Raw genomic sequence first — 12530 nt, forward strand, 5'->3', positions numbered from 1 at the left:
TTAGGGACACCAAATGCCAAAATTAATTCCCTAAGAGGTTCTTTTATATCCTCTATTGCTCGTGATTTCAAAATTTTTGCCTGCGCATATTTCGAAAATTTGTCAATAGCTGTAAGGACCAGATTTTTCTCGGTCGAGTAGATGTCAACATGAATTATCTCTCCTGGTTTCTTTGGAATTGGTGTGACTTCAAAACTAGGTTTATTTGGATGACGATCATATTTTTGTTCCTTACAAATTTTACAGGTTTTCACTATTCTATTGGTTTTTTCCGCCATTTTGGGAAAATAATATTTTTGTCTAATTTGTTCTCTGTTCTCTTTTCCATTCCGATGTGCCCTTTTATGTTCCGATATTATTATTTCTTCTTGTTCACTTTCATTTGTTATATCTTGTACTATGCTTTGGGTAATCTGACCTTAAAGTTTTTGAAATGTTCAGGATAAAATTCTTGTATAATTCCCATAATTGGTTCACTTGTGAAAAGTCCATTAATCACACTTGGGTTCAAATACTTCTTTAATACAGTTATTAAATCTTCTTTCGAATAATGGGGTTGTTTTATAACATGCCTGTGATATGTTGGAAAAGGGATTTTAAATTCGTATTTTTCCTGGTCGTCTACTAATATAAAGAGTTGATTCTTAAAAGCATTTATGGGACATTCTATAGCGGGTATTAAGTTATGCGACGAACTTTCAGAGCTATGTTGAGTCGCCGTCATGGAATTTATTTGTGGGGGTCTGGATAATGCATCAGCGACTACATTGGTCTTGCCTGGTTGGTATTTTAATTCGTAATTGTATTCCTCTAGGATAGCTTTCCATCTTTTCATTTTGCTGTTTGTATTTTTGCTGCTAAGAGCGAAAGTCAGCGGTTGGTGGTCTGTGAAAATATTTATTTTCTTGACCCATACAGATAGTTTCTTAATGTGGTGAGTGCCCAAATTATCGCCAACATCTCTTTTTCATTCGTTGCGTAATGTTCTTCTGTCTTATTTAATGTTCTTGAAAGAAATGTTATTGGTTTGCGATCTTGTGATAAGACTGCTCCAATTGCATATTCGGAAGCGTCGGTTGTTAAGTCAAAGTCTTTTTCAAAGTTTGGATGTGAGAGAATAATATCCTCCGAGGTCATTGAATTTTTTATTTTTTGAAATGAGTCTATTGCATCTTGATCCAAGAATATTCTTTTATTTTTGGATGCGTTTTTAGAAACGCGTCCATCCTCCCCTCTTAAAAGGGATGTCAGGGGTTTAGCTAGTTTCGCATAATCTCGTATAAAACGACGATAATAACCTGACATACCAAGGAAACTTCTTAAATCTTTCAATGTTTTGGGTGGAGATATATTAACTATTGCCCTTACTTTATCGGGGTTGGTTTTAATACCATTAATGTCTACAATAAATCCTAAAAATTCTATTTGTTGTTTTGCAAATTCACATTTATCGAGTTGAACTTTGAAGTTTGCAGATTCTATTGTTCGGAAGACTTTATGTAAATTTTGAAAATGATCAGTTTCATTCTTGCCAAATATAATTATGTCATCTATATAGACATAACAAATTTTCCCTATGTGTTCCCTCAAAACATCATCTAAAGTGCATTGGAAAATTGAAGGAGAATTCTTCAATCCGAAAGGAAGACGTACAAATTCAAATTTTCCATTATTAATGGAAAATGCAGTTTTCTCAATATCACTTTCCTTAAGTGGGATCTGATGAAAACCACTTTTTAGATCTATAACGGAAAAATATTTGTTTTCCCCTAGGTTTGATAATACCTCATTTATCTCCGGAATCGGATAACGGTCTGGCACAGTAATTGAGTTCAATTTCCTGTAATCTATTACCATTCTATATTTTTTCTCTCCTGATGCATCCATTTTTTTGGAACGATCCAAACAGGTGCATTATATGGGGACTTTGATGGTCGAATTATTCCATCATTTAAAAGCTCAAGTACTTGTTTCTCTATTTCACTTTTTAGTGCCATAGGGTAGGGATATGTTTTTGAAAAGACTGGTGTATCAGTAGTTGTTCTAATTTCTCCCTGCACTCGAGAAGTGTAGGTTAATTTATGGTTAGGTTCTGTAAATAAATTCGGATACATGTGAATTGCTTCTTCTAGCTTTGCTATTTGGGTTTTGTTCAAATGGTCGGTTCTTAGTTCAACCTTATTGATTGATTGGGAAATATGCTGATAAATTTTAATTTTTTTAACATTATCTATTAACATGTATTGTTCTTTTACATGGATTACTGCATTAAGTTCTTCTAAGCTGTCATGACTAAGAATGCCATGAAAAGATTTCAACGACGGCAAGATATAAAATTTTATTTTATGATTTGGTATGTTGAAGATATTTACGAAAGTGTGGTGTGTAATTTGTATGTTGCCAGATATAGAATTCGCAAAAAAGGGGTTTTCATTTAGAATTGGTTTGGTTACTAGAGAAGGCTGGATATAATTTTTATTAGAGCCAGTATCAATTAATATTTTTAATATTTGGTCATTCTCTGTTTTACATTTAAAATATGGAAGTGAAGAATGCGCTAATCTAAAAAATGGATATCTGATAAATCTTCGGTGTGGGTATTTCCCTGTTCGATTTCTTGTTGGTAATAATCTTGTATGTAATCTTGAAGATTTTGTAGAACAATTTACCTTTTAATATTACTTTTATGAACTATCTTTCCTGAATTAGTTAAAATCGTAGTATTTCTATCTTCTTTCACTATTTCCTCTCTGTACCGAGGAGACAGTTTCGATCCTAACCTTTTGTTTACCTTAACATAAATCTTTTCACCTACTGAATAATTTTTAATTTTATCTCTATCCTTGTTATGTTTTTCTAAGTCTTGTTCTTGTCTTTCTTTTAATCTATTACTAATTTCTTTTCGCTCATCTTCTATTTCCTTTTGATTTCTACACTTCCTACCAAAAAATATTTCTATTGGTTTTTTTCTAGTAACAGAGTGAATTGAGGAGTTGTATTCATAAATTGACTTTGTAAGTAAGTCATGAAATGAGGTGTGAAGTTTTTCCGGTTTTAAACATCTCATGATTTCCGAAAGTGTGGAATGAAATCTTTCTACTTGTCCATTAACAGTACTGCAGTATGGGGGTGTAGTGTAAATATTTATTCCAAATTGATCATGAAGCAGAAATTTTATTGTAGCAGAATTTAGGGATTTTTCATTATCTATTACTATTGAATTAGGGACACCAAATGCCAAAATTAATTCCCTAAGAGGTTCTTTTATATCCTCTATTGCTCGTGATTTCAAAATTTTTGCCTGCGCATATTTCGAAAATTTGTCAATAGCTGTAAGGACCAGATTTTTCTCGGTCGAGTAGATGTCAACATGAATTATCTCTCCTGGTTTCTTTGGAATTGGTGTGACTTCAAAACTAGGTTTATTTGGATGACGATCATATTTTTGTTCCTTACAAATTTTACAGGTTTTCACTATTCTATTGGTTTTTTCCGCCATTTTGGGAAAATAATATTTTTGTCTAATTTGTTCTCTGTTCTCTTTTCCATTCCGATGTGCCCTTTTATGTTCCGATATTATTATTTCTTCTTGTTCACTTTCATTTGTTATATCTTGTACTATGCTTTGGGTAAATCTGACCTTAAAGTTTTTGAAATGTTCAGGATAAAATTCTTGTATAATTCCCATAATTGGTTCACTTGTGAAAAGTCCATTAATCACACTTGGGTTCAAATACTTCTTTAATACAGTTATTAAATCTTCTTTCGAATAATGGGGTTGTTTTATAACATGCCTGTGATATGTTGGAAAAGGGATTTTAAATTCGTATTTTTCCTGGTCGTCTACTAATATAAAGAGTTGATTCTTAAAAGCATTTATGGGACATTCTATAGCGGGTATTAAGTTATGCGACGAACTTTCAGAGCTATGTTGAGTCGCCGTCATGGAATTTATTTGTGGGGGTCTGGATAATGCATCAGCGACTACATTGGTCTTGCCTGGTTGGTATTTTAATTCGTAATTGTATTCCTCTAGGATAGCTTTCCATCTTTTCATTTTGCTGTTTGTATTTTTGCTGCTAAGAGCGAAAGTCAGCGGTTGGTGGTCTGTGAAAATATTTATTTTTCTTGACCCATACAGATAGTTTCTTAATGTGGTGAGTGCCCAAATTATCGCCAACATCTCTTTTTCATTCGTTGCGTAATGTTCTTCTGTCTTATTTAATGTTCTTGAAAGAAATGTTATTGGTTTGCGATCTTGTGATAAGACTGCTCCAATTGCATATTCGGAAGCGTCGGTTGTTAAGTCAAAGTCTTTTTCAAAGTTTGGATGTGAGAGAATAATATCCTCTGAGGTCATTGAATTTTTTATTTTTTGAAATGAGTCTATTGCATCTTGATCCAAGAATATTCTTTTATTTTTGGATGCGTTTTTAGAAACGCGTCCATCCTCCCCTCTTAAAAGGGATGTCAGGGGTTTAGCTAGTTTCGCATAATCTCGTATAAAACGACGATAATAACCTGACATACCAAGGAAACTTCTTAAATCTTTCAATGTTTTGGGTGGAGATATATTAACTATTGCCCTTACTTTATCGGGGTTGGTTTTAATACCATTAATGTCTACAATAAATCCTAAAAATTCTATTTGTTGTTTTGCAAATTCACATTTATCGAGTTGAACTTTGAAGTTTGCAGATTCTATTGTTCGGAAGACTTTATGTAAATTTTGAAAATGATCAGTTTCATTCTTGCCAAATATAATTATGTCATCTATATAGACATAACAAATTTTCCCTATGTGTTCCCTCAAAACATCATCTAAAGTGCATTGGAAAATTGAAGGAGAATTCTTCAATCCGAAAGGAAGACGTACAAATTCAAATTTTCCATTATTAATGGAAAATGCAGTTTTCTCAATATCACTTTCCTTAAGTGGGATCTGATGAAAACCACTTTTTAGATCTATAACGGAAAAATATTTGTTTTCCCCTAGGTTTGATAATACCTCATTTATCTCCGGAATCGGATAACGGTCTGGCACAGTAATTGAGTTCAATTTCCTGTAATCTATTACCATTCTATATTTTTTCTCTCCTGATGCATCCATTTTTTTGGAACGATGCAAACAGGTGCATTATATGGGGACTTTGATGGTCGAATTATTCCATCATTTAAAAGCTCAAGTACTTGTTTCTCTATTTCACTTTTTAGTGCCATAGGGTAGGGATATGTTTTTGAAAAGACTGGTGTATCAGTAGTTGTTCTAATTTCTCCCTGCACTCGAGAAGTGTAGGTTAATTTATGGTTAGGTTCTGTAAATAAATTCGGATACATGTGAATTGCTTCTTCTAGCTTTGCTATTTGGGTTTTGTTCAAATGGTCGGTTCTTAGTTCAACCTTATTGATTGATTGGGAAATATGCTGATAAATTTTAATTTTTTTAACATTATCTATTAACATGTATTGTTCTTTTACATGGATTACTGCATTAAGTTCTTCTAAGCTGTCATGACTAAGAATGCCATGAAAAGATTTCAACGACGGCAAGATATAAAATTTTATTTTATGATTTGGTATGTTGAAGATATTTACGAAAGTGTGGTGTGTAATTTGTATGTTGCCGGATATAGAATTCGCAAAAAAGGGGTTTTCATTTAGAATTGGTTACTAGAGAAGGCTGGATATAATTTTTATTAGAGCCAGTATCAATTAATATTTTTAATATTTGGCCATTCTCTGTTTTACATTTAAAATATGGAAGTGAAGAATGCGCTAATCTAAAAAATGGATATCTGATAAATCTTCGGTGTGGGTATTTCCCTGTTCGATTTCTTGTTGGTAATAATCTTGTATGTAATCTTGAAGATTTTCGTCTTGAATCGCTTGTCGGTAATTATTTTCGTAACTATTGGAATTGTCATTTTGGTTATATGACATATCATTAGAAGGAAGTTCTTCATTGACTGCAATGTGAAAATTTCTTTGCAATTTATTATGTGGCATTGGGGTGTTTAGTGATGAGGGTATAGGCCTTTTGCCATGAAATTGATTTGTTTGACGGGGTCTATTTTGGTAATTAATGTTTTTGGACTGAATAGAATGATCAATGTCCATTGGTTCGGGTCTTTGTGGCTTTGAAGCTGTAGGTCTTGATGGTTTGAAATTTTGTTGAAAGTATGGAGCTTGTGGTTGGAATTGTTGTCTGGGCTGATTGTGTAACTGGGAATGTGGGTTAAAAAAGGGTTGTCGATATGACCTTTGATTATTCTGATATTGAAATGTGTCCCATTGCCTTGCGTTACTAGGCCGTTGTAGGGTAAGTTCAGGATAAAATGGTGCTTTATTTAAATTAACATTTCGTTTTGGTTGAGGTGGTTGAAATTGTCTTTGTGGTTTAATATTATTGTGATTATAGGCGTATTCTGCTCTAAAGTTTTGGTTTTCTAATTTTAAGCATAAGTGCAATGCTTGTGGTAAATCTGATGGTTCGCGGATTCCTAATAATTTGGGTAATTTTCCATTGAGACCTCTTATAAAGGTATCTAAGGCTTTATCGCGATATGTCTGTGTCAGTAACATAGCTGATTCCTTGCCTATCTCCATACATCCTATTTTATTTAATATTAAGGACAGATGGGTATAAACTTCCTGATAAAAACCTTGTATAGAGTTTTTGCCTTGAATCAATGAAGTCATCTGATATTCTAGAGTACCTAAATCACGCTTATCCCCATAGTGAAGTGTTAAGCACTTAACGATACTCTTCCAATTAAGAGGAGTATTATATGATTCTAGGGCTGCGTCTGCATTACCTATAATTTTGTTGCGGATAACGCTTAATATTCCGAAATATTTTGCAGTTCTTTTAAAATTATCATAAATTTCCAGGACCCTTTCTACGCTTTTCCTCCAAGAATTAAACTCAGCAGGATTACCTGAAAATTCTCTCAAACATCGGACAATATCAGGAATCTTATCTAATTCACCTATGTTGTTCCTATGTCTTTCTTCTATTACTATATCTGATCCATTGGTCTTATTAGGTTAGATGGATTTGCCATGATTAGGGTTATGAGATTTTGTTAGTAACAGAGAATTTCTTAAAACTTTAAAAAAAATTTTTTGTATTCAAAATTATTTTACTTGTAATATTGTTGATCAATTTAACCTTCACTTCTTTCCTATGATTCAATTACTTTTAATTTTCCTTAATTTAATTCTAGTTATTCTAGTTATTTTCAGTTTATTATTTATTACTTGTAAAATTGTTGATCAATTTTATCTTCACTTCTTTTCTTTGATTTAATTACTTTTAATTTTCCTTAATTTAATTCTAGTTATTCACTTCTTATTTCACAATATTATTGATAATTTTAATTTTTCTTTTTTCCACTTTTCTAATAATTTACTTGTATTAAATTTTCTTAATTAATTCACTTTTTCCACTTTCTTATTTTCTATAACTTAATTTCTGTATTAAATGCTAACTTACATTAATATGATGATACCCCACATCTTACTACCGACAGTTTTGGGTTGTTCCTTTTTGTCTTTCAACTACTAGTGGTCCTCCGCTGTACCAATTGTAGTAATCGCTGTCTTGATAAATCCAACGGTGATGTGTCCAGCGGTGAGCTTCTTTAGGTCGGGCTGGAATAACTTGTACTTGTTGTAAATGTGTCCAGATGAGCTTCTTGAGGTCGTGTTTGGAACATGTAACACAGTGCTAGTTAAAAGGTATCCTTTTTGCTCGGGCGCCAGTTAATTTATTTTATTGTTTTCTTTTAATTTTAAATTTTATTCTTTTCATTTCCCAACTGTTTAGTTTACAATCAAAGAACGAATGAATATAATTTTAAATAAACTTAACTTAAAGCTTAAGCAAGAGTTATAAAAAGCAAGAGTCATCAATTTTATTTCAGTTTTACTTTTATTTATTGCAGACATGGTGTCAGCAAAAACGGAGTTTCAAAATTTGAAACAATTTATTTTGAATAGATTGCAAATAATAAAAACGAATCGTGTAGTTAAAATAAAAAAAGGTTAATAACATTTAGGTTGTTAACTGATATATCAAATTTTTATAAAGAATTTGAGAAATCTTTGCATTTTTTAAATTTGTAACAGAATGTAAGACTATTTCTAGAATATCAACTATTCAGTAAATTGCAGGATTTTGTGAAATATTTCACTATTTACGTGAAATATTTCACCATTTGGTTGAATTTTTACAATTTGGCAAGATATATCAAATTTTTATAAAGAATTTGAGATTTAAATTTGTAACTGAATGTAAGACTATTTCTAGAACACCAACTATTCAGTAAATTGCAGGATTTTGTGAAATATTTCACTATTTATGTGCCTTTCTAAAAGAAATCGTTCACAGAATTAAAAGATTTTGTGAAATATGTCTCTATTCAGTTAGCTTTTTAGAGATTTGTGCATTTTTTTAAATTTGTAACTGAATGTAAGACTGTTTCTAGAAAATCAACTGTTCAGCTGCAAGATTTTGTGAAATATTTCGCTATTTAGAAGATTTTGTGGAATATTTCACTATTCATTTGACTTTTTAGAAAAGTCATAAAAATTAACTGCTCAGTAATTTTCAAGATTTTGTGAAATATTTACAGATTTTGTGAAATATTTCACTATTTACAAGATTTTGTGGATATGATATTCCTACTTGTGTTTCTAGAAAATCAAATGTTTAGTGCATGGCAAGATTTTGTGAAATATATCACCATTTGGTTGACCTTTTAGAATTTTGCAAGATATATCAAATTTTTATAAAGAATTTGAGAAATATTTGCATTTTTTAAATTTGTAACTGAATGTAAGACTGTTTCTAGAATATCAACTATTCAGTAAATTGCAGGATTTTGTGAAATATTTCACTATTTATGTGATATATTTAGCATTTGGTTGACTTTTTACAATTTTGCAAGATATATCAAATTTTTATACAGAATTTGAGAAATCTTTATATTTTTTAAATTTGTAACTGAATGTAAGACTATTTCTAGAATATCAACTATTCAGTAAATTGCAGGATTTTGTGAAATATTTCACTATTTATGTGCCTTTCTAAAAGATTTTGTGAAATATTTCACTATTTAGAAGATTTTGTGGAATATTTCACTATTAATTTGACTTTTTAGAAAAAGTCATAAAAATTAACTGCTCAGTAATTTTCAAGATTTTGTGAAATATTTACAGATTTTGTGAAATATTTCACTATTTACAAGATTTTGTGGAATATTTCACTATTCATTTGACTTTTTAGAAAAGTCATAAAAATTAACTGCTCAGTAATTTTCAAGATTTTGTGAAATATCTACTACTCAGATGACTTTTTAGAAATTTGCAAGATATTCCTACTTGTGTTTCTAGAAAATCAAATGTTTAGTGCATGACAAGATTTTGTGAAATATATCACCATTTGGTTGACCTTTTAGAATTTTGCAAGATATATCAAATTTTTATAAAGAATTTGAGAAATATTTGCATTTTTTAAATTTGTAACTGAATGTAAGACTATTTCTAAAATATCAACTATTCAGTAAATTGCAGGATTTTGTGAAATATTTCACTATTTATGTGATATATTTTAGCATTTGGTTGACTTTTTACAATTTTGCAAGATATATCAAATTTTTATTCAGAATTTGAGAAATCTTTATATTTTTTAAATTTGTAACTGAATGTAAGACTATTTCTAGAATATGAACTATTCAGTAAATTGCAAGATTTTGTGAAATATTTCACTATTTATGTGCCTTTCTAAAAGATTTTGTTAAATATTTCACTATTTAGAAGATTTTGTGGAATATTTCACTATTAATTTGACTTTTTAGAAAAGTCATAAAAATTAAGTGCTCAGTAATTTTCAAGATTTTGTGAAATATTTACAGTTGACTTTTTAGAAATTTGCAGGATATTCCTACTTTTGTTTCCAGAAATTCAAATGTTTAGTGCATGGCAAGATTTTGTGAAATATTTCACCATTTGGTTGACCTTTTAGAATTTTGCAAGATATATCAAATTTTTATAAAGAATTTGAGAAATATTTGCATTTTTTAAATTTGTAACTGAATGTAAGAGTATTTCTAGAATATCAACTATTCAGTAAATTGCTGGATTTTGTGAAATATTTCACTACTTATGTGATATATTTCAGCATTTGGTTGACTTTTTACAATTTTGCAAGATATTTTTATAATTTTTTATAAAGAATTTGAGAAATCTTTGTATTTTTTAAATTTGTAACTGAATGTAAGACTGTTTCTAGAATATCAACTATTCAGTAAATTGCAGGATTTTGTGAAATATTTCACTATTTATGTGACTTTCTAAAAGAAATCGTTGACAGAATTAAAAGATTTTGTGAAATAGTCCTGAATAGAAAAATTTGCTTTTTAGAAATTTGCAAGATATTCTTACCTTTGTTTGTAGAAAATCAACTGTTCAGTGCATGGCAAGATTTTGTGAAATATTTCATCATTTGGTTGACTTTTTAGAATTTTGCAAGATATATCAAATTTTTATAAAGAATTTGAGAAATCTTTGCATTTTTTAAATTTGTAACAGAATGTAAGACTATTTCTAGAATATCAACTATTCAGTAAATTGCAGGATTTTGTGAAATATTTCACCATTTGGTTGACCTTTTACAATTTAGCAAGATATATCAAATTTTTATAAAGAATTTGAGAAATCTTTGTATTTTTTAAATTTGAAACTGAATGTAAGACTATTTCTAGAATATCAACTATTCAGTAAATTGCAGGATTTTGTGAAATATTTCACTATTTATGTGCCTTTCTAAAAGAAATCGTTCACAGAGTTAAAAGATTTTGTGAAATATGTCTCTATTCAGTTAGCTTTTTAGAGATTTGTGCATTTTTTTAAATTTGTAACTGAATGTAAGACTGTTTCTAGAAAATCAACTGTTCAGCTGCAAGATTTTGTGAAATATTTCACTATTTAGACAAGTCATAAAAATTAACTGCTCAGTAATTTTCAAGATTTTGTGAAATATCTACTACTCAGATGACTTTTTAGAAATTTGCAAGATATTCCTACTTGTGTTTCTAGAAAATCAAATGTTTAGTTGACCTTTTAGAATTTTGCAAGATATATCAAATTTTTATAAAGAATTTGAGAAATATTTGCATTTTTTAAATTTGTAACTGAATGTAAGACTATTTCTAGAATATCATCTATTCAGTAAATTGCAGGATTTTGTGAAATATTTCACTATTTATGTGATATATTTTAGCATTTGGTTGACTTTTTACAATTTTGCAAGATATATCAAATTTTTATACAGAATTTGAGAAATCTTTATATTTTTTAAATTTGTAACTGAATGTAAGACTATTTCTAGAATATCAACTATTCAGTAAATTGCAGGATTTTGTGAAATATTTCACTATTTATGTGCCTTTCTAAAAGAAATCGTTCACAGAATTAAAAGATTTTGTGAAATATGTCTCTATTCAGTTAGCTTTTTAGAGATTTGTGCATTTTTTTAAATTTGTAACTGAATGTAAGACTGTTTCTAGAAAATCAACTGTTCAGCTGCAAGATTTTGTGAAATATTTCACTATTTAGAAGATTTTGTGGAATATTTCACTATTCATTTGACTTTTTAGAAAAGTCATAAAAATTAACTGCTCAGTAATTTTCAAGATTTTGTGAAATATCTACTACTCAGATGACTTTTTAGAAATTTGCAAGATATTCCTACTTGTGTTTCTAGAAAATCAGATGTTTAGTTGACCTTTTAGAATTTTGCAAGATATATCAAATTTTTATAAAGAATTTGAGAAATATTTGCATTTTTTAAATTTGTAACTGAATGTAAGACTATTTCTAGAATATCATCTATTCAGTAAATTGCAGGATTTTGTGAAATATTTCACTATTTATGTGATATATTTTAGCATTTGGTTGACTTTTTACAATTTTGCAAGATATATCAAATTTTTATACAGAATTTGAGAAATCTTTATATTTTTTAAATTTGTAACTGAATGTAAGACTATTTCTAGAATATCAACTATTCAGTAAATTGCAGGATTTTGTGAAATATTTCACTATTTATGTGCCTTTCTAAAAGAAATCGTTCACAGAATTAAAAGATTTTGTGAAATATGTCTCTATTCAGTTAGCTTTTTAGAGATTTGTGCATTTTTTTAAATTTGTAACTGAATGTAAGACTGTTTCTAGAAAATCAACTGTTCAGCTGCAAGATTTTGTGAAATATTTCACTATTTAGAAGATTTTGTGGAATATTTCACTATTCATTTGACTTTTTAGAAAAGTCATAAAAATTAACTGCTCAGTAATTTTCAAGATTTTGTGAAATATCTACTACTCAGATGACTTTTTAGAAATTTGCAAGATATTCCTACTTGTGTTTCTAGAAAATCAAATGTTTAGTTGACCTTTTAGAATTTTGCAAGATATATCAAATTTTTATAAAGAATTTGAGAAATATTTGCATTTTTTAAATTTGTAAC

General features: G+C 29.4%; 1 protein-coding gene across 1 annotated transcript in view; it reads right to left on the bottom strand.

Moving 5' to 3' along the window:
• Positions 1–8: 8 nt before the first annotated feature.
• The window catches only part of LOC119610276, a gene marked incomplete at its 3' end in the record, with an annotated part of 70725 nt that continues 58203 nt past the window's right edge, over positions 9–12530 (bottom strand). The window contains 8 exon segments of the mRNA XM_037965421.1: positions 9–409; positions 412–906; positions 909–1886; positions 1889–2586; positions 2670–5109; positions 5112–5659; positions 5661–5823; positions 5910–6838. Coding sequence (XP_037821349.1) covers positions 9–409; positions 412–906; positions 909–1886; positions 1889–2586; positions 2670–5109; positions 5112–5659; positions 5661–5823; positions 5910–6838 — 6652 coding nt within the window.

This window comes from Lucilia sericata, unplaced genomic scaffold (genome assembly GCF_015586225.1).
Source record: "Lucilia sericata isolate MDLA Ls3-8-SP2 unplaced genomic scaffold, ASM1558622v1 Contig001147F_arrow, whole genome shotgun sequence".
NCBI classification, from domain to species: Eukaryota; Metazoa; Arthropoda; class Insecta; order Diptera; family Calliphoridae; genus Lucilia; species Lucilia sericata.